The following is a 23,029-nucleotide window of genomic DNA, read 5'->3' as shown; positions in this document are numbered from 1 at the left end:
CCCCCCAAAATTTTTACTTGTTTTCTCCATTTACAAAGTAAGATATCTTTATTTTCTTATGACCTTAATGATAATTTAACAAGAGTTTATCAGTTTGGTCCTCACAAAGAGATGTCACACCTTCCTTGCTTTATAGATTTCCCATCAGATATTGCTAACAAATCTCTCTCAGAGAGCTCTGCCACGATGCTCTGGAAGTCCAAAGGCAGGAGGAGAAGAGCGTCCCACCCGACTGCGGAATCCTCCAGTGAGCAGGGGGCTAGTGAAGCTGACATTGACAGTGATAGTGGCTACTGCAGTCCCAAACACAGCAACAACCAGCCGGCATCAGGGACTTTGAGAAATCCCGATTCTAGCACCATGAATGTATGTAACATTGCTTTGATTCCTTTATTGGTCACCTATGTCAGTATTATCTTTTTATCTTCTCTAAAGCTTAAGTATCTATTTTCATTAACAATTCCTGTAGTTATAGAATGGATTAAAATGTATTTTGTATATTAATATGAAAAATACATATGGAGAAGTGTTTTTCTCAGATTGTAAATAAGCATGCTTCACACTAGACTAAGTTATGAAACATGTTGCAAGGCATATTGACTCTTAAGCAGAAAATAATTGTCTTTTTTGTTTTTATTTTTAGCATGTGGAATCATCTATATGTACAGGTACTTATTTTCTGCATAGTGTTTTTGCTATACTTTCTTCTTTGTCCATGTCAGAGCTTTGCTTTCAAGCATGAATCCTTCTGATACTGCAGAAAAAATTAGAAATCTTCCAAAGAGATTCACCTTATTTTGAAAGTACAGTTGGGCTGATAAAACTTGAGAAAATTTCTCCATTGAGAAATTGGGGTATTCTGCAAGATGGCACTTCTATTACTAAGAATTGGAATACCACTTAAATTTTGTAGAGAAATTTCCAGTTTTGTGTTTATAGTGACTGACTTTCAATATACAAAGTTAAGGGATAATTTAGGTTTTGGCGTCTTTCATAAATAAATCATATTTTTAATCTCATTGGTTACAGGTAGTGTAAATTGGTCCAATGTAACTTGCCAGGCAACTCAGAAAAAACCTTGGATGGAAAAAAATCAGACATTTTCTAGAGGTGGAAGGCAGACTGAACAAAGAAATAATTCACAGGTAATTTAAATGAGGTTGGAGAAACTTGAATTATTATGAATGGTATAGTGGTCTTGAAGGGCAATATCCTTAATTTTTTTTTTAAGATTTTATTTATTTATTTATTTATTTGTCAGAAAGAGAGAGAGAGAGAGCGCGCGTGCGCACAGGCACACAGAGTGGCAGACAGAGGCAGAGAAAGAAGCGGTCTTCCCGTTGAGCAAGGAACCCCGTGTGGGTCTTGATCCCAGGACCCTGGAATCATGCCCTGAGCCAAAGGCAACAGCTTAACCAACTCAGCCACCCAGGTGTCTCAGTGTCCTTAATTTTTGAAGATGCGTATTGAATTACATAATCATAAAACACCATGACATCTGTAACTTTAAAATGGCTTAGCCAGTAAAGTTATTATTTAATGAGACAAAATGAAAATCTTGGTTATAGATGATGCATATATAGGTGTATATTGTGTTGTTTTCTACTATATTGTTTTTAAGAAATATATTTGGATATTTCATAGTTTTAAAAAAGAATATCCTCCAATCCTGCTTCATTTGCCGTGACTTTTTTTTTAATCCATATAAAAAATTTAAAAACATTTTAATGCCACAAATATTGATTCTTTGAACTTTAGGACCATGGCCTTGTTCGTGTGTCTTTACTAAACACCATAGCTATGCACTCTGTGCTTGTTCCAGGGCCATCGTAATTGTTGTCTCATGCTGTAATGTAGCCAGACTGGGTGGCTTCTTGGTTTTGGGGAACAATATCTAACTGCCATACAGCTGAGCAAGTTATATACTGCCATGGATTCCCAGTAACTATCTTCTTGAGTTGGTTGATTGTGAAATCAGGGATTTGTTTGTTGGTCAGAGTTTTTTCCTTTTCAATTTTTAGATAGACTTCCTGGATTCCTTAAATCTAGTTAAGGTATTAAAACTATCATATGAATAGATCTGTGGATGAACTGAAATAAGAGTAAGTTACTAATGGATTAAATAGACCAAATACTGCCTGCTCATTTGCTTCCCTGAAATGAAGGACATCAGTTGCTCCCTAATATTAATTAGACTGTCATTATTAGACAAGCAGAATAATGCCCTTTTCCCTATGGTTATTGCAAAAATGAGTCGTTGTTTGTGGCACCCATGAGAGGCAGTCTAGCTTTATTTGATTAGAAACAGAAGAGCTAAAACAAGAATTATTTATATAGATGTGATAAACAGAATCTATAAAATGTTTAGCTAAGTGTTGAAATTTTATGTTGAAATTGTAACTTGTTAGACTTTTGGTATCCGTGGCCCACTGGAGAGGAAGTAGTACAGCTATTGAGCCTCCAAACTGGTGAAGAATAATAAAAGAACAACAAAAAATTATTCAAATACATGTAATATATTAGGTTTTGCTTATTTTGTATCTCTCTTCATTCCAAAAGAACTGGAGCCAGATGTTGAATAATGTGCTTTCTACTTCTGATGTGTTGTTAATACTTATTCTTGGGCACCTGGGTAGCTCGGTGGGTTAAGCCTCTGCTTTTGGCTCAGGTCGTGATCTCAAGGGTCCTGAGATTGGGCCCCGCATCGGGCTCCCTGTTCAGCAGGGAGCCTGCCTCCACACCTCTCTCTGCCTGCCTCTCTGTCTACTTGTGGTCTCTCTCTCTCCTTGTCAAATAAATAAATAAAATCTTTTTAAAAATCCACTTATTCTTAAGTATGTGTTTGATTTGTGATGTGCAGAATTTTTTTTTCTGTTAAGTCAAAATATTTTCCCCCTTTGCAGTTTCTGATTGTTTTTAGGCTTAGAAAGTATTTTAGAAATGACATATTCACTTGTATTTTCTACTACCTTTTTATAGTATAATATTGCAAGAACTTTTTATCTGGAATTTATTTTGGTGTATGATGCAATGATGTAGATTTTCAAAGTAGTTAACCAGCTGTTTGAAAATCATAATCTATTCTTTTCTCTCATTTGCTAATTTCTTACATCCTAGGTGCTGTCTCTGGGCTGTTTTATTCCATTTATTAAAATTTGGTACCTGTACCATGCTGTTTTCCTTGTGATTTTTAATATTTTTACTATGTTTTAACACTTGAACAGACAGGTTCTTCCTATAATCTGTCATAACCTTAATTTTAAATAATGTACAGAATCTAAAAACTTAAATTTTCAAAAATGGTTTTATTTTGTGAATTGGTTGAAAAATAGAAGAGATGAAAAAGATTATATGATGGAAAAAATCTCATTTTCACTCTCTCCTCTTGTCTTATCTTCCCTATATCTGTCCCACTTTGAGTAGTTTCTTATGTATTTTCCCAGAGTTTCTTCATGTCATTCTAAGTAAATACAGTTATGTATCTTGTGTTTTATCCACTCTCTTTTGTGCTCTGCTTTCATCACTTAACAGTGTATCTTGAAAACATTTTCATAATATCACAGGAGGGCTTCCACAGGTTTTAAAAAATAACTTGTAATGTTTGGAGTATGAAGATACTTGTTGATTTCTGTAGTCTTCCTATTCATGGACATTGGAGTTGTTTGTAACTTGTCACTATTGTAGACATACTGCAGTATCATTTAGAAATGTATGTGTATAGCAGTAAAGTAAATTCCTAGATAAGGGACTGCTGAGTGAAAAGGTAAAGCCACTTCTGTTATTTGATTGTATTGGCCAACCGTACCACTTAAATCTCAACAATAATGTGGTGAGTGCCTTTTTCCATATAGCTTCAGAAATCATGTGTTTCCAGGATTTTGGATTTGTGCCAATTAGGTGGAATGGTATATGAATGTTGTTGAGCATCTTCCCATGTATTTATGGGCTGTTACTATTTTTTTGTTAACTTGTCTGATTGTATCTTATGCCCTTTTTTGGGGGGGCTATCTTGATCTGCTTTTTTTCTTTTTTTGATATATTTTAAAAATCGGTTTCTTCATCAAGCTCTTAACAGATTTTTTAAAAATTTGGGAGCCTTTAGTTTGTAATATGAGTTATAAATATTTTGCTAGGCTTTCATTTTTATTTTTGACTTTGCTCACTATTATTGCCATACACCAGTTTATGTTTTAAATAGCATTAAGAAGTTTATATATTGAATTTATTGTTTTTTGTTTCTGTTTTTTAAAATGGCTTCTGAGTTTTAGTGCCACGTCCTTGCTCTGAGGTTATAAAGGAATTGCCTGTTTTCCACTAGTGTGTTTTTATTCTTTTTTTTTATATTAAATCTTTATTTCATTTGGGTTTGTGTTGTGCATGGTGTAAAATATAGTTCCACTTCATATTTTCCAAGTGGCTACCCAAATCTCCAGCACCATTCATTGAAAAGTCCATCTTTTCGCTGATTTGATATTAACCACTTTCATCATCTATTAAATTCCCAGGTATATTGAAATCTAATTCTAGAATTTTTGTTTTGTTCTGTATTAATCATTAAATTAATCTATCAACTTAGGGAGGGTGGATTACCTTTGTGATGTGGCATCTTCCTATGCAAAAAACTATTGTTTTTTATTTTTGAGTCATCTTTTTAGGAGGTAATTGGTATACATGCAAATTTAGTTCTCATGAACTTTGTTGGGACATTAGTTTGGGGGTTTTAATTTAATCCTGGAGCTTTATGTCACCCAAGTATAAGAAATCAAGTTCCATTTTTTTTTTAATTGCTTTAGTGTTTGTAGCAACATTAATACATATTTAGTAAATGATTTACAACAGGGTTTATTTCTGGATATAATTTTAATGCTTTTGGAGAGCAGGTTTACATTTATTTTTTTGTCATGGTGAGTGTCCACAGAAATGCAGAGTTGTGCTCAGGAATTATTCTCTTGTTTTTTGGTCATACCTGTCTTGGGGCTTGATGAGTATTCACTTCAGTGTTAATAATTTATGTGAATTAACTTGTTTCTTTATTACCTAGACATTGAAATTGCATTTACCAGTCTTGTATGAGCCTCTTTTCATGGACCTATTTTTAAAACATTTTACAAAAATTGCTAAAATAGTGAAGTTGAAGTATTTTTATAGAGAACATTCATACAGCTATCAGTTAGAGGCTAGCTAACATTTTACCGAGATTTGTTTCATCGTGTGTGTATTTAAAATAGGCTATTTTAAATACTATTTTAAAATGAGGTAGATATTTAAAATTAAGAGACTGTTCGGTATCTGGAAGAATATTTAAAATTAAGAAGCTGTTGGGTATCTAGTTATAGGAAGTAGCCCAGTTATCACAGTACATACTCTAAGGAAGAATTAAATTTGGTATATGACCGTCTTCTTTGGCTTATTGTTCTGCCATGTAACCTGCCTCCCAAAAGAGTATAAAAATTCTGTTTCTTAAAAAAAAATTCTATTCCTTATCAGCAAATCTTTTTAGACCAGTTACTTAGTATGGGAATTGCTAGGTGGTTTTCATGTCTTTGTGTGCATAATTTTGATTTCATCATCAAAAATATGTATATTAGCACCTTCTGTTCTAGATCTGTTTCAGGTTCTGTTTATTGTTAGAATTTGGGAGTAACTGGTAATGAAGATTATACTTTTCACATCTTCTAGGTGTCCTGGTTAAGAGAGTATTTCATGTTAGCTGCATTGGGTACTTAAGAGGAGGATCTTGAAATGTCTTAAGATTCTTACAAATCTTGCCCTTATGACCATTGAACATTTCACAGATTTATTAATAGGATAATTTGTAGATTGAATGAAAATTTTGTTTTCAATCTATTTTCTTGGAAATAAGTTTTAATTTTTAACCTTTCCTAGAAATTGTTTTTTTAAAAAATAAAACCACAGATGTTAGAAGACTTACAATAGTTTAATAGAGTACTGTGCAGTTTCTTCCAATGAGAACATCTTGCAAAACTGCAGTCCAGTGTCACAACCGGGATATTGACATTGACACAAGGAAGAACAGAGTCATCACTGCAGGGATCCTTCCTGTTTCTGTTTTATAGCCACATTCCTTTTCTCTTCTGGCCAGCCTCTCGTTAACACCTAGAATCCACTGATCTGTTCCCCCCTTTCTGTAATTTGTCATTGCAAGAATGTTTTATAAATGAACTCATACAGTCCTTTTAGGATTGGCTTCCTCACATGCATGGCTTTCTGGGGATTCATCCAGATTATTGAGTACCTCAAGTTTGTTCCATTGGGTGGCTGACTGTTGTTCAGTAGTAGGGATGTACCCCAGTAAGTTTAACTGTTTTCCCAATTAAGGACATCTGAGTTGTTTCCAGTTTTTGGCTATTACAAGTAAGGCTGGTTAAAAGTTCATGTATGAGGTGGAGGGGAGGAGGGAAGTAACTTGCATTATCACATTTTTTATTTCTTTTAAAATGATCTTGTCAAAAGCTCTTGAACAAAACTTCTATAGTAAATTGTGCACTTTCTGAAAATTCATTGAGTTGTATACTTTCGTGTACTTTTCTATAAGTATGTTATACTTCAGTAAAATGTTCACTTAAATAATATATTTTTTTCTTTTGGTGCTTACTTAGGTTGGATTCAGATGCCGAGGACATAGTACTTCTTCAGAAAGAAGACAGAATTTACAAAAGCGACAAGATAATAAGCAATTAAACACCAGTCAATCTCATAGAGGCGACTCAAATTCTGAGTCTTTATATTTTGAGGTATTTTTTCAGGCTTTATTTGTAAACTATTATAGCAAATGTTCCCATTAAGAAATTAATTTTGGGGGTGCCTGGGTGGCTCAGTGGGTTAAATCCTCTGCCTTTGGCTCAGGTCATGATCTTAGGGTCCTGGGATGGAGCCCCACATCAGGCTCTCTGCTCAGCAGGGGGGCCTGCTTCTCTCTCTTTCTGCCTGCCTCTTTGCCTACTTGGGATCTCTGTCTGTCAAATAAATAAATAAAGTCTTTTAAAAAAATTAATTTTCTTACATTCTGATAAGTACTTTTTATGACTCTGTTATTAGATTATAAATTACTCAGAAGTATTGATCCATTTTTGTCCAGGATATGTATAGTTAGTATAATAGTTAATGATAGCTAGTAATGAAGTTATAGTTAACTTCATTAATGTCTATTTTTATAATTTTCGTCATGAGGTAATGTGTAGAGGTAGAACTTGATTTTATGTTGGTTTCTCCTAGTACGAAACTTTCTCCCTAATTTTTATTATTGTTTAGTCTCTTTGTCAGGTTTTTTTAGATTTGAATGGTTTGGTCTAGGTAATTTGTGCTGCTAGCCAGGAGAATCTTGAAGAAGAAAAAAAAAGTTAATTTATTTTTTCTAATAGGCAGAAAGTTTGTATTCTGCTTGGAGTATTTTTATTGTTTATTCATCTAACTGACTCTTATTGGAGGCCTGTTATGTGTAAAATAAGTTGCTGTGACTGATACATTAAGTGTGTAAACACAGTAGCCTTAGGAAGGTTGCTATATAGTAATATAGATGCATATATACCTAGTACTTGCTTAGGTGTGGTTGGGGTTGAAAGGAGGAACAAGTCCCTTTGGGTTTGGAGTAGGATAGAGACAATCTCTGGAATAGACTTTAAAGAATCAGTAGAATCTGGTTGTGTCAGGATAGTGAACAACATCCCAGGTAACTCATTTGAATAACTCACTTTTGTTGGGTCATAGTTTTTGTAAAATGGGTGGTGAATAGGTGGAAATTAAACTGGAAAATGTGCTTTAGGCCAGAGACTAGAAATGAATAATATGTTAGATAACTTAGTAATTGACCTAAAGGACTTGAGAGTGCATCTCTATTCAGTTATCGAGAACATGTAGCAGATTTATTATTTGCACTTAACCATATAATTGGTTCCATCCTTATACTTAAAAATGTTAGATATAATTTCCATTCTAAAGGAGGATATTGGTTAAGAAATTACTTTGAATAGGATTTTCTTTTAAATTTTTATACTTTTAACCTTATTGACAGGTATGTGTAGTATTACAGGACAGGGAATATATTTATGAAATTCATACTAAGCTTTCTGTTGAAAATACTTTCCAAATTATCTGAAATATGATAAAAACCCTTTTGTATTTCTTTTCAATTATGTATTCATTTAAAAAATAGAATTAATTAAAATGGGATAGTAGACACGGAAATCCAAAGAATGAACATGAACAGATATGTCCCACTGATGAATAATAAAGATAGTTATGTTGTAGCATGTGAGAAATGAGATTTCCTTTTTAAGACTGACTTTAGTCTAATATTAGAATTTTAAAAATTACTTCTCCATTTTTCATTACTCTAAAGGTTATAAAGCATTTTTCTTAAAGAGTTTATTGATTTGAACTGTTTTTACTTAAAATGTGAAATTATTTCAGGATGAAGATAGATTTCAAGAACTAAATGAGAGTGGAAATGTTAAAGATGAGACTATTCAACAGAAACTTTCTTCAAAAGTAGTAAGTGACTCTTTAAAAAGATAAGCAAAGTATTTGAACATCCTTTGAACTGTGGATATGTTGAAAAGTATTATAGGTTAGCATAAAGATATGTGGGGCACCATGGTAGAGAAGAAAACCATGTATTTGGTACTTAATATTTATTTTCAACATAGCCAGAACAAAGATACTTTCCTGTAAAATCCATAGTTCTGTTGTGGACAAGAAAACACCATTAATTGAATCATATCATTCAGCATACAGTCCATTTCCTCTGTTGTCGTGAAACTTTACTTGGGAGTTATTTTGTTCTCAGGCCAAGATCCGGACAAGCGTCACCAATTGCATTAAGCAGTTTGTCTCTTTATTATTTCTCAGTCTGGAAGGATCCACCATCTCACTCTGTTCTTTTTGGCATTGAATCCTCAAAGATTCCAGTCCAGATACAGTATAGAACATCGCACATTCTGGATTGTCTTTCCTTACGGTTAGACCTTTGTTAAATCACTAACAAATGTTTTTGTCTGGTTATCCTAGTTGGATGATTTACCTGAAAACTCACCGATCAATATAGTTCAGACTCCAATTCCCATTACAACCTCAGTTCCTAAACGTGCAAAAAGTCAGAAGAAGAAAGCTTTAGCAGCAGCCCTTGCCACAGCTCAAGAATATTCAGAAATAAGTATGGAGCAAAAAAAACTACAGGTATTTTTTTCATATTTATGAACAGATGTAATTGGTAGGTTTGGCGGGGGATACACAGAAGGAGTGACAGTCATCATAAATTGCCACACTTAAATGCCATCACAAAAAATAAATGTTCCATTTATCTTGCAGGAAGCTTTATCAAAGGCAGCTGGAAAAAAAAATAAAACCCCTGTGCAGCTAGATTTGGGGGATATGTTAGCAGCTCTGGAAAAACAACAACAAGCGATGAAAGCACGGCAGATTACTAATACCAGACCTCTGGCATATACAGGTGATTTCACTATCTGAGCAATTTCCTCTTTGGTTTTGGTAATAGTTTTTGAATATTATTAATGTTGATTGCATCTATCTAGAAAATCCAGAGTCTACTCACCAGCTCCTCTCCTGTTACGCTCGTAACTCACATCCTTGTATTACACTGTAGTAGCCCACTATTACCACCTGCAGGCTATCTTAAAAGGAGTGATCTTTTAAAAATATAAACAGGATTATATCACTGCACTGCTCAGAACACTCCAATAGCTCTTGATCTCACTTGGAGTAAAGCCAGAGTCCTAAGGCCAGATCTTAGCTATCCAATGACCTTTTCCCTCAATCGTCATTCTCTCTGACACAAACTGCTCTAGCCAGTCGGCCCCCTTGCTATTCCACAGACACACCCAGCACGCTCCTAGCTCAGTATTTTTGTGCTTGGTATGTCTTTACCCTGAAACTGTTTCCTTATATACCAGTGTGGTTTGTTCTCTCATGTCTTGTAGGTCTCTGTTCACATGTCAGTTGGTATACGTTATGAAGTAGCTAATGTTTTTCTTCTTCAGGGGTTGAAATAAGAATCACAAGTAATTTGGCTTTATAACTTTTAAATTGGATACTGGGAAACATAGGAGTTAAGATCAAGGGGTGTGTATGTGCACGCGTATACATGCGTGTATATGTGTGTATGAGAGAGAATGACTGATTTGGCTTTCTACTGAAATGGCAATGTATATTTTAATAAACCTTGTCAAATTTAGAGCTGAGCAGCTTTTATGTGCTCCCTCATTTCTTTGCATAGCCTTTGTTGTAGAGGGAAAGGAATAAGATAAAGGAAAGGGAAAGACACCAACAAAAAGCATGATGTTAAGAGGCAGAATTGGAATATTCTCTTTCTTCTGTTGTATGTAAAGGGTCTGTTGTTTTTAGACAAAAATAGAATTAACAGTGTAGAACATTAATTCTGTATGCAAAATGTTTAAATCTATAGCTAGTTTCCTGTCCAGTATAATAAACCTTAGCTTTACTTAGTAAAAATAATACTGGATGAGTACTAAGCTTTTGAGTTGAATGTTGTTGAGTTGGGGAGAATGGCATTTATATCTCCTTAAAGAGTAAAGAGGACTGTAGCAGTGGAACTGAGAGTTAGCCGTGTTCTAGAGGTAGTATGGCCTCATGGCAACAAGCAGGAGCTTTGGAGTTAAGCTGCCTGGGATTGAATTCTGTTCTTGCATGCATTTCCTTACCAAGTTATTTAACTTTGCTGTGCTTCAATTTCCTGACATTAAGGTGGAGGTAATGATAGTACCTGCTACAGGGTTGTTTTGAAGAGTGAATGAGGTGACACATATGAAGTGGTTAGAAGAACATCTGGGTTATAGTCATTCGGGTTATAGTCACTATAGTCACTGGGTTATAGTCACTGATTACTATGGGAAGAGATTGTTAACCTGTGATACTTCAAATGGCTTCATTGTTACAACTTTGATTCATTGACCACATGCTGATATCTACAACTATAGATACCTATATGGAAAGCATGGTGTCAAGGACTGTGGAATTATAGATTAAGGTATTCTTGTGGTCAAAGGTTTATAATCTAATTGAGGAGAAAGACATAAATAACTAATAAAGAACAGTGCCTTAGGAAAGATGCCAGCCAAAGTTTTATGAACTTGCAGAAGAGAAGAGTGATTTGTGTCAACTGGGAGAAATGGGGAAGACGTTACAAATGCCTTCAAGTAGATAACATGTGGACTGGGCTTTGAAGGGAGAGGATTCTTACCAGATGGAAATGAGATTAATCTCTAACCTGCCACCAGTGTTTAAGTTGGAAAGTATTGATTACAAAGAAATTTACTTTCTTGGGAAGTCCAAGAAAAGAATGAGACTATTGTAGGTACATGAAAGGATTGTGAGAAATTGGTGGCAGTTTTTGTTTTAAACTCATGGAATGTGGAAACAGGTCAAAGATGGCTCCATGACTCCAAACTCTCTTAGTTAGAGGATTATGGTAATTATGATGATATCAAACTAGGATCATAGAAGAAGAATTTTGTTGGGAAGAACAGACTCCAGCCCTGTTTTATGTGAAATGCTATGTAGGGAGTACTTCCTACTTAGTATGCAGTTATGTATGTTAGAAGTCAGAGAGGATTTGGGGTTTTTTTAAAGATTTTTTAAAAAAATCTATTCTTTTGAGATAGAGAAGGAGTGCATGAGCAGGGGAGAGAGGCACAGGGAGAGGGAGAAGCAGACTCTCCACTGAGGAAGGAGCCCAACATGGGACTTAATCCCAGGACCCTGGGATCATGACCTGAGCTGAAGGCAGATGCTTAACCAACTGAGCCACCAAGGGACCCCAAAGCCCATGAAGTTTAAATAGAGATGGATATGTTGCTGTGGAAATGAGTAAGATTGTTGGAAGAAAGAAAAGTTAGGAAAAATACGTTCAGGGATAAAGCCTTGTGGAATGCTCAGACTTAAAAGATAGCAAGAGGAAGAACCAAAAAAATGGGTTTGAGAAAGAGTAAGAAAAGTAGGAGAGTATAATATCACACAAGGCGAGGACAGAATTTTGAGGAAGAGGTCTTTCATATCAAATGCTGAAAAAACTAGGATAGAGATTTAGATTCAGTGATTACAAGCTTGTATGTGATCTTGACAGTCGTGGTGTGAGCTTGTGGGTAGGTCAGAGGCCAGACTGTAATGATCTGGGAATTGATAATGAGAAAGCAGACTATTTCAGGACCTCTGGGGAAAATGGTGGGGAAGGAAGATCCCAGGCTTATCTTGTTGCTGGGATACAACTAGGTAGTATCCACATCAGTATAAATAACTGATAAGGCAGAGTATTGAAAAGTCTAATAAGGAAGGAAAGGGGAGTGATAGTACCTTAGCTTAAGGGGAAGCCGTTCAGGGGAAGGTTTTGTTGGGTTGTCTGGTTTTTGGGTTGTTTGTTTTTCTTTCTTCCATGTATAGGAGATTTTAGCTTCTTAATGGGAGTTAGGGAAAAGAATCAGGGGTCAAGGAGGACCTTGAAAGATGCAAGGGGGAAGGGATACCAAAATCCTTGGGGAATTAATCCTGAGATGGATTAAGAGGAGAGGCAGTGATAAACCTTGAACAGGAATTAGGATGCCTGCTGCTTCCTGGTAGGGGGGAGGTGTTGCACGTTTATATCAGATAGCTGCTCTCAGGGAAGTAGGATGAAAGCTTTGCTGCTGCTAGAGTGAGGATTGAGCTTAGTCTTTGGACCCTTTAAAGGACTGTGGTAGCCACTAGAGGGTAGAGGATATTCATCAGGTATAAAAGAACTACAAAAGTATTAAAGAAGTACTAAGAGTGCAGCCAAAGAGGAAAATCATTCTTCACTGGTAGGCTCAAATGAAGAGAAGAGTGACAAGACTATGTGTTTTCTATAAGGGTGATTCTTATGTAAGATTCAGTAGGAATAAGGAGAGGTGCAGAATTTTGAAATTGCAGAGGTAGAGTGGTACTGCTTATTAGAGACCAGTTTTAAAGAATTGCATGCTTGATGGTTACTGTGGTGGAGTAGAACTAATAATTTATTTGTCCCTGCTTTGGATTGCTAGATTAGTTAAATGCTTTGGCTTTGTCATCTTTATCTTACGGAGGCTAAATGGATTCATAAAAGCTGTACCTGAGAGACACTGTATGGCCCTGTACTACTCCTACTATTACAATGCCTGTTTTTCCCCCAAGAAGAGGATTTTCTTGTAGATTTATCATTAGAATTTTTCATAATATGTGGTGTTGGTCATAATAGTAAAACTAATGTTCTTGTTTGTTTTTAGTGGTTACTGCAGCTTCTTTTCACACTAAAGACTCTACTAACAGAAAGCCTTTAACCAAAAGTCAGCCCTGTTTGACATCCTTTAATTCTTTGGACATTACTTCCTCTAAAGCAAAGAAAGGAAAAGAGAAGGAAATTGCAAAACTAAAACGGCCCACAGCACTTAAAAAGGTAAACCAAAATCTGCTGGTGTTTATCTTAAAAGATAAATAAGGATTTAAATCTGTTTTGCAAAAGCAGTTTGTGGCAGTTTTTTTAAGCCAACAGATTATTATGAGATAGTCCTAAGCATACATCTTTATGAGGACTAGTTAATTGGGGGTTGGGGATATCATCAGCTTCAAGATTACCTTTCTGTATTAGACAAGGCCCTGGAGGATGAATTCTTCCTGTAAGGTTAAAAAAAAAGTTAAACATTTAGCATCCAGAACGTAGGACCTAGGAATCAGAAGCCCTGGATTCTGGTTCTAAATTATATAGTTTCAGGCAAACCTTCCCTACCCTTATCTTCTTCATCTGTAAGTCAAGATAATATCAGCCTTATTTAATTCAGTATTGTTAGGAGCAGAATGAGATGATCCATGCCCAGATAATTGAAAACTACAAAGTGTAAATCTATTGTATGACCTGGTTTCCACACTTTATATTTTATCCTTTTTTGTGGAAACATGGGATTTAAAGAGGAAAGCAAATGTGGTTCGATAGTTGTAGCATTATATAGCTTAATTGCCTGCTTTTATTTTGGATATAATACTTTTTTCAACTACAGTGTCTAAAATTAACATTTACTTTTTTACCAGTCAGTTTCTTTGTAGTCAACTAAACATGTAGCCAACCAAACTCCTCATGTCCATTTGTAAGTGACCTTTAACTGTGTAGTAGTGAACATTTTCGTCATTCAGTATTTAAAGCGTAATCAGTAATTAAAGACCGATAATGACTTTTAGGTTATTTTGAAAGAAAGAGAGGAAAAGAAGGGCCGTTTAACTGTGGACCATAACCTTTTGGGATCTGAGGAACCAATAGAAATGCACTTAGATTTTATTGATGATTTGCCACAGGAGGCTGTTTCCCAGGAAGGTAAGATCACCCCTTTCTCCCTTATCATGGAATGGTGCAGAGTATTTTAATAAGCCATCACTAGTTACTATCCTAATTGTAAGATATGCTCCATATTTATCTACATTTACTTTTTGGGAGTGGTTTCTTTTGAAGTTGCTTTTGTAGGGAGATATTTAAAAGGGGGGATGGGGCAGGTCTTATGTAGGGTCTGTGACATTTTTAAGGCTTAAGGCCTGGTTTTGTTGTAAGTACTAATAACTATGGTCTCATCAGTGCATCCTCTGTAACTCATAGTTCTTTTCATTTTGTCTTCTTTTGTATTTAGAACATTACTGGCTGTTTTCTTCACAGGACTGTTTTTTGTTGGATTGGTTTTGTTGATTTTCTTTCTCACTTTCATGAATTAATACATATACCATAGTGAGTGAGTAGAATTACAAAGCTTCTTGTAGAGCAGAATTCAGTTGGTCAGTAAGCTTCAGTCCCATACGGTAGCCATCACATATGATTTTAGGTAGGACCTCAGCAAAACTGCACATACCTTCTGATATTTTAACTACTGTTGAAGAGAGATTTTAAGAGATACCTGGCTAGGTCCCTTTTTCTGCTGGTGTATGTGTATTCCTTTCTGCAACACATTTAAATCTGTTTTACGCGTATTTACTGGCAGTGTTCCATTGTGTTTAGTAAAGATTTTGCTTCTAAAGATTGTTCAGCTAGGACATATTTGGTTAAGATTCCCCTTTACTCTCAATTAAATATCGCTTCCCTTGTATTTAGGTTTATCCATTCATTAAAAAATGGATGAATTCAGCATTCATTTAGGTGTTTATTGATTGCCTGTCATGGGTACTTCAGTAACCGGGTTGGAGGTTGGAAGGTCAATAAATGTAATAAGGAGTGGATTGGGAAAAAAAAAAAAAGAATGGATTGGAGACAAGAAGATACATGTGTAACTTTGCTAACTAGTGGACTGGAATACAAATAATAACTCATTTCCTGAGTTTAGCTGTTTAGGAAAAAAGCACCAAATGAAGGAAGCAGTCAAGTTAAAAGGTAGTATTCTAAAAAAATGAGGCTGCCTTAGCACAGAAGCAAAGACCAAATGAGAGAGAAACTGGGGGTGGTGTCTAAAGAAATCAGGAGGGGTGTGAAGAGAATGAGTTAGGTAGAATTCATCATTGCTAGCAGCAGTGGGAATTTTTAGACAGGTGAAAAAATAGAGATCAAGGAGATGGATAATATGATCTGGAAAGAGGTACAGAAGTTATTACCTTTGTTCTTCAATTTAAGTCCTCTAGAATACATGTTTTACATCACTTGACTTTCTCACGTCTCTTGTGCAGAGACTTACAGACTATGCTTCTTTTTTTAGAGTATGTTTTAAGAGATAATAGGAAGATTCATTTTTGTAGAATATGAGAGATGTTTATGATATAAACAATACCCAACTTGTTAGTTTCTGGAGAATTTGAAAGTTACACAAAAGACAACTGCTTTTCTAAGTAGTGTTGATCAGTATATATAGTTTTTCAGCATTTTAAGTTTCTAAATTTTTTCCCCTACCCCCACATCTCCACAGATACTGGACTGAGCATGCCCAGTGATACTTCGCTTTCTCCAGCAAGTCAGAACTCTCCATACTGTATGACACCTGTGTCACAAGGCTCTCCGGCTAGTTCTGGGATAGGCAGTCCGATGGCATCTTCAACAATAACCAAAATCCACAGCAAAAGATTTAGAGAGTAAGTTTTAGTCTCATTATTAAGGTTGAATAGTTTAACTGTCTGGACTGTGACTCTGACTGCAGTATTGTCATTACTGGTGGGTTGAGCATACAAGACTTCCAAGATACTTAAGTTTTTTTCAAATTTTTTTAATAACTGGTTTTATTTAAAGTATTTGACTTCTGTCAGCTATCAGTGTTCATGTGAAAATGCTTTGCCAGTAAACATTCTTTTTATATCCAATAATATTTATAAATAGACCTGGATATCTTACCTTTTATCTTACACTGCCTTAATATGGGGTTTTTCCTCCTCAAATGCTTTTGCTTTTTTGTTTATATTATTGGCCTTTCAGAAAAGAACCCCTCTCTAACCAATTAAAAACAAGTTTCTAAGACCCTGTTATGTGAAGTGAACCTATTACATAAAATTTTTTTGTTTTTAAGCACATGTTTCTAAGTTTTAAAATACCTATCAGTGGATAATATTGAGCTAATAGTTATTTCTGTGAAGGATTTTAGAATTTTAACATTTGTGCAGATGCTACATTTAAAAATGACATATGAAAGAATCCCAGGGTGAAAGTAAAATCAGTATGAATTCAAACCATATTGGTTTGTTTTGTTCCTCTTTTTTTTTTCTAAAGTGTAGTGATACACAGTATTACATTAGTTACAGGCCAAATGGCATACTACATAGTGAGTTGACATTCATATGCATTATGAAATGATCATCACTGTATGTTTTAGTTATTGTCTGTCACCATACAAAGTTATTAAAATATTTTTGACTTCTTTTTTTTAAACTGGATGTACCTCTTAATTCCCTTCACCTATTTAACCTGTAACCCCACTCCCTTCCCATCTGACAACCACCATTTTGTTGTTTTTTTTTTATAGGTTTTTTTTTTCCAGCATAACAGTATTCATTATTTTTGCACCACACCCAGTGCTCCATGCAGTCCGTGCCCTCCACAATACCCACCACCTGGTTCCCCCAACCTCCCACCCCCCGCCGCTTCAAACCCCTCAGATTGTTTTTCAGAGTCCATAGTCTCTCATGGTTCACCTCCCCTTCCAATTTCCCCCAACTCCCTTCTCCTCTCTATCTCCCCTTGTCCTCCATGCTATTTGTTATGCTCCACAAATCAGTGAAAGCATATGATAATTGACTCTCTCTGCTTGACTTATTTCACTCAGCATAATCTCTTCCAGTCCCATCCATGTTGCTACAAAAGTTGGGTATTCATCCTTTCTGATGGAGGCATAATACTCCATAGTGTATATGGACCACATCTTTCTTATGCATTCGTCTGTTGAAGGGCATCTTGGTTCTTTCCACAGTTTGGCGACCGTGGCCATTGCTGCTATAAACATTGGGGTACAGATGGCCCTTATCTGTATCTTTGGGGTAAATACCCAGTAGTACAATTGCAGGGTCATAGTGTGTTTCTGGTTTGTTCATTTATTTTGTTTTTTAGATTCCATGTATAAGTGAAATCATACGATATTTGTTTTTTTCTGATTTATTTCACTTAGTATACCCTCTGGGTCCTTCCATGTTGTTTCAGATGTCAAGCTCTGATTCTTTTTTATGTCCGAGTAATATGCCACACACAGTATATTCCACACATAGCTACAACCCCATCTTTTTTTTTTTTTTTTAGGTTTTAATATTTTTTAAATTTTTTAATAAACATATATTGTATTATTAGCCCAGGGATACATGTCTATGAATCACCAGGTTTACACACTTCACAGCACTCAACATAGCCCATACCCTCCCCAGTGTCCATAACCCCACCACCCTCTCCCTACCGGCCTACCCCCGGCAACCCTCAGTTTGTTTTTGAGATTAAGAGTCTCTCATGGTTTGTCTCCCTCCCTTCCTACCCCACAACGTCCCCACGTTGCATCTCCACTTTCTCATATCAGGGAGATCATATGATATACAACCCTATCTTCTTTATTTATTCATCTCGTTATGGACATTTAGATTGCTTCCATATCTGGATTTATCATAAAACAATGCTGCAGTGGACATAGTGGTGCTTATATCTTTTTGAATTCATGTTTTTGTTTTCTTCAAGTAAATACCAGGAAGTGGAATCGCTAGATTGTATGATAGTTCTATTTTCAGTTTTTGAGGACCTCTCTGGTGTTTTCTCTAATGGCTATACCAGTTCATTCCCTGAATAGTACATGAGGTTTCCCTTTTCTCCATGTGCTTGCCAACACTTACTTCCTGTCTTTTTGATTGTAGCCATTCTGAAAGGTGTGAGGTGATAGCTTATTTGTATCTCATGGTTTTGATTTGTATTTCCCTGAAGATTAGCAATGTTGAACATCTCTTCATGTATCTGTTGGCCCTCTTTATGTCTTTTCTGGAATGTCTGTTCAGGGCTTTGCCCATTTTCTAGTCAGATTGTGTGGGGGTTTTGGTTTGAGTTATAGGAATCCTTTTATGTATGTATTCTGGGTATTAACCTCTCATTTGTCTTGTTTTTGTTTTGTTTTGTTTTGTTTTTATAGTAACCTCTTATCTAACATGTCGTTTGCAATTATCTTCTCCAGTTCAGTAGGGTGTCTTTTTGTCTTATCGATGGTTTCCTTTGTATAAAAGCTTTTTAGTTGGAGGAAGTTTCATCAAATTTTTTTTTCTTTTTGCTCATTTTTGCTTTTGTTGCTCTTGCTTGAGGGGACAGATCTAGAAAAAATATTGCTAAGACTGATTTCCAAGAATTTACTGATGATGTCTTCCCGTAGGAGTTTCAGGTCTTAAATTTAGGTCATTAATCCATTTTGAGATTATTTTTGTATATGGTGTAAAAAAGGGGTTCTTTTGCATTTCTTCTTGTGTGTTTTGTTCTTTTGCATGTAACTGTCCAGTTTGCTCAGAACCATTTTATTGAAGAAACAGTCTTTTCCCCATTATATATTTTTGCATTTTTTTGTCTTGGATTGACTTACCATTAATTGTGAGTTTATTTCTCGTCTCTTTATTCTGTTCTATTGATCTCTGTTTTAGTGCCAGTACCACACTTTTTTGATGACTATAGCTATGCAGAATAGTTTTAAATCAGGGCATGTACCTCCTGCTTTATTCTTTCTCAGGATTGCTTTGGCTATTTGGGTCTTTTGTGATTCCCTACAAATTTTAGGATTCTTTGTTCTAGTCCTGTGGAAAATGCTGTTTTGATAGGGATTGCATTAAATCTGTAAATTTCTTTGTATAATGTGGACATTTAACAGCATTAATTCTACCAGTCCATGAGCACAGTATATCTTTCAATTAATGTTGTCTTCGGTTTCTTTCGTCAATGTCTTTTAGGTTTCAGAGTACAGTTTTTACACCTCTGTGGTTAAGTTTATTCCTAAGTAGTCCTAGGTATTTTATTCTTTTTGATGTAAATGGGATTGTTTTCTTAATTTTTCTTTTTGCTGGCTTGTTACTGTATAGAGGTGCAACAGATTTTTGTGTATTAATTTTGTGTCCTGTAGCTTTACTGAATTAATTAGTTCTCATTGTTTTCTGATGTAGTCTTTAGTGTTTTCTACACACATTATCATTTCATCTGCAGATAGTGACAGTTTAATTTCTTCCTTACCAACTTGGATGCCTTTTATTTCTTAATCTTCTCTGATTGCTGTAGTTAAAAATTTCTGGTACTATGCTATATAAAAGTGGCAAGGCTGAGCATCTTTGCCTTGTTCCTGATTTTAGAGGAAAAGCTATCAGCTTCTCATTGTTGAGTATGGATGTTAACTGTGGGTGTGTCAAATATGGCCTTTATAATGTTGAGGTATGTTCCCTGTGTATCTACTTTGTTGAGAATTTTTATTGTAAATGGATGTTGAATTTTGTCAAATGTTTTTTCTGCATCTGTTGAGAAGATCATGTGATTTTTAGCCTTCATTTTGTTAATGTGTACGACAATTGGTTTGTTGATATTGGATTATCTCTACATCCCTGGAATAAATGCCATTTTGATCATGGTGTGTGATTCTTTTAACATATTATTGAATTTGGTTTGCTATTGTTTTGTTGAGGATTTTTGCTTCCATGTTCATTAGGGATATTGGCCTATAACTTCTTTTTCTGTAGTATTTGTCTGGTTTTGGCTCAGGGTCTCATAGAAGGAATTTGGAAGTGTTCCTCTTAGTTTTTGGAATAGTTTGAGAAGAATAGGTATTAACTCTTCTTTAAATGTGTATAGAGGGGGACCTGGGTGGCTAAGTTGGTTAAGTGTGTGCCTTCTGCTCAGATCATGTTGGTTCTGGGGTCAACCCCTGAATTGGGCTCCCTGCTCAGCCGGAGTCATCTTCCTCTGCCTCTCCGGCCTTGCTTGTGCTCTCTCTCTTGCTCACTCTCTCTCTTTCTCAAATAAAAAAGATCTTTAAAAAGAAATTAAAAAAAATAATAGATCTGTAATAGAATTCATCTTTGAAGCTATCTGGTCCTGGGCTTTTGTTGGGTTTTTGTTGTTTTTTTTTTTTTGGATTATTGTTTCTCTTATTACTTGTAAACAGTATTCAGACTTTCTACTTCTTAATGATTCAGTTTTGGAAGATTGTCTGTTTCTAAGAATTTAACCATTTCTTCTCAGTTGTCCAGTTTATGGATATATAATTTTTTATTTTTTATTTATTTTTTTAAAAATTTTATTTATTTATCAGAGAGAGAGAGGGGGAGAGAGCGAGCACAGGCAGACAGAGGCAGAGGGAGAAGCAGGCTCCCCGCTGAGCAAGGAGCCCGATGTGGGACTCGATCCCAGGACACTGGGATCATGACCTGAGCCGAAGGCAGCTGCTTAACCAACTGAGCCACCCAGGCGTCCCTAGGATATATAATTTTTTAAATAGATTTTTATTTATTTATTTGACAGACAGAGACCACAAGTAGGCAGAGAGGCAGGCAGATAGAGAGGGGGAAGCAGGCTCTCTGCTGAGCAGAGAGCCCTATTTGGGGCTTGATCCCAGGACCCTGAGATCATGACCTGAGGTGAAGGCAGAGGCTTTACCCCAATGAGCCACCCAGGTGCCCCTGGATGTATAATTTTTCATAGTAGTCTTATGGTTCTTTGTATTTCTGTGGTGTCAGTTGTAATTTCTCTTTTATTTCTGATTTTGTGTATCTGGGCCGCCTTTATTGTCCAGATGAGTCTCACTTAAAGGTTTATCATTATTGTCCCTTTAAAAAAATTTTTTTTATTGAAGTATAGTTGATTCACAATATTACATTAGTTTTGGGTGTATAACTAGTCTGTATGTTATGTTTACCACAAGTATAGCTACCATCTGTTACCATATAGTGTTATTACAATACCACTGACTATATTTCCTATGTTGTACCTTTTACCTCCATGAGTTATTCATTCCATTACTGAAAGCAGATATCTCCCCTCCTCTTCACCCGTTGTGCCCATCTTTCCACCCTTTACCCCTTGATAATAAAGTTCATTCTTAGTATTTATGGTTCTGTTTCTTTCTCTTTTTTTTTTTTTTTTTAAAGATTTCATTTACTTAATTTGACAAAGAAAGATCACAAGTAGGCAGAGAGAGGGAAGCAGGCTCTCCGCTGAGCAGAGAACTCGATGTGGAGCTCAATCCCAGGACCCTGAGATCATGACCTGAGCCGAAGGCAGAGGCTTAACCCACTGAGCCACCCAGGTGCCCCAAGAAAGGCCCTGCTTTAATAGTTGGGAGCACTTTGGTGGTCGGGGCTGCAGCTGCTTTGGGAGGTGCCAGACTGAAGCTCCCTGCTGCATGGCAGGGCAATAGCTGCTTCTTAGGACTGCTGATCCCACCCAGGGTCACTTGCTGAGTGTGGTGGAATGGGAATTTTTCTTTTCCTAGAAAATGTTCCCATAGATCCCTGCCTTTCCTGCACATGTCCGAGAGTTAGCAAATCTTCATGTGTGGCCCAGGTGTTTTTCAAAATGCTGCCTCTGTGTTGGGTCTCAGAGCCAGTGAGTTTGTGCCTGTGCCCTTTAAGATTAGAGTCTCAGCTTCCTTTAGCCCTCTGGCTCTCCTGGATTTAAGCCCCATAGATTTTCAAAGCCAGTGATTATGGGGTCTCATCTTCCTGATACAGGTACCCAAGGTGGGCATGCTTAATACAGAGCTTGAATCTTTTGCTCCTTAGGAAGGATGGCCTCTGTGTTTGTGATATCCTTCCTGTCTAGGAATATTGAGCAGGAGATGTGGGTCCTGACTAGAGCCTCGCCATTCCTGTCTTTTTTCTATCTTGAGTTGTGGAAGAGCTGTTTTTGCTATTTTTGACTGGGGGAGGAGATGAGCTTGGGATCTTCCTTTTCTGAAAGAAAAGCAGAATGAAAAAATACTGCATTTTTGGTGTTCTGTTTTCTAAGTGCATTCTTTTATTTTGCAAACTTTGATAATTTTTCTCAGTCTATATCATCTTAAGTAGTGTCAGACTTATTTATTTATTTAAGCACTACTTATTTAAACATTTTTCACATAAAGAAAAAAATTTTCCAAAACAATTTTTTTTGCACTAAAGAAGGGCAGTCCCATATTTTTCTACTGTATAATATAATTCAAAAGCGGAAGTTTACTTGCCTGGTTAGTCTTAGATTAGAAGTTATGCCAATAGTACTTGTTTATAGTAGAGGTTAAGGATGAGAACTTGAGAAATAGAATATATAGGGAGTAAGTAAACTTGAATGACCTTATCCCTGCAGTTAAGTATTATAGGGGCCTCACTCACTGCTTCTCTGTTGCTCAAATTATAACCATACATAATCTCACAAAGGGCCTCATTCAGTTGCTTTGCTTGCTATAAGGGCATGTGACTTTTACCTCAAGGTTTCTTAGATTTTTCCTTCAATTTAATTATTGAGTTCATGCTCTACAGCCATAGATTTTCAGACTTAGGGGAGCTCTTGAGGCCATCTTATCTAACTCCTTATTTTTATGGTCGAAGAAGCCAATTCCCAGAGATTGTGACTTAT

General features: G+C 36.0%; 1 protein-coding gene across 1 annotated transcript in view; it reads left to right on the top strand.

Moving 5' to 3' along the window:
• Positions 1–23,029, top strand: part of SECISBP2L (SECIS binding protein 2 like) — a 59,026-nt gene that overhangs the window by 18,269 nt on the left and 17,728 nt on the right. The window contains exons 5-14 of the mRNA XM_059372783.1: positions 137–366; positions 644–668; positions 1,030–1,145; positions 6,621–6,755; positions 8,431–8,511; positions 9,028–9,195; positions 9,328–9,469; positions 13,269–13,438; positions 14,215–14,347; positions 15,912–16,074. Coding sequence (XP_059228766.1) covers positions 137–366; positions 644–668; positions 1,030–1,145; positions 6,621–6,755; positions 8,431–8,511; positions 9,028–9,195; positions 9,328–9,469; positions 13,269–13,438; positions 14,215–14,347; positions 15,912–16,074 — 1,363 coding nt within the window. The remainder of the gene's footprint in view (positions 1–136; positions 367–643; positions 669–1,029; positions 1,146–6,620; positions 6,756–8,430; positions 8,512–9,027; positions 9,196–9,327; positions 9,470–13,268; positions 13,439–14,214; positions 14,348–15,911; positions 16,075–23,029) is intronic.

Source organism: Mustela nigripes, chromosome 13 (assembly GCF_022355385.1).
Source record: "Mustela nigripes isolate SB6536 chromosome 13, MUSNIG.SB6536, whole genome shotgun sequence".
Lineage (NCBI taxonomy): Eukaryota > Metazoa > Chordata > Mammalia > Carnivora > Mustelidae > Mustela > Mustela nigripes.
The sequence above is the reverse complement of the archived record's forward strand: the minus strand, read 5'-3'. Positions and strand labels throughout refer to the sequence as shown.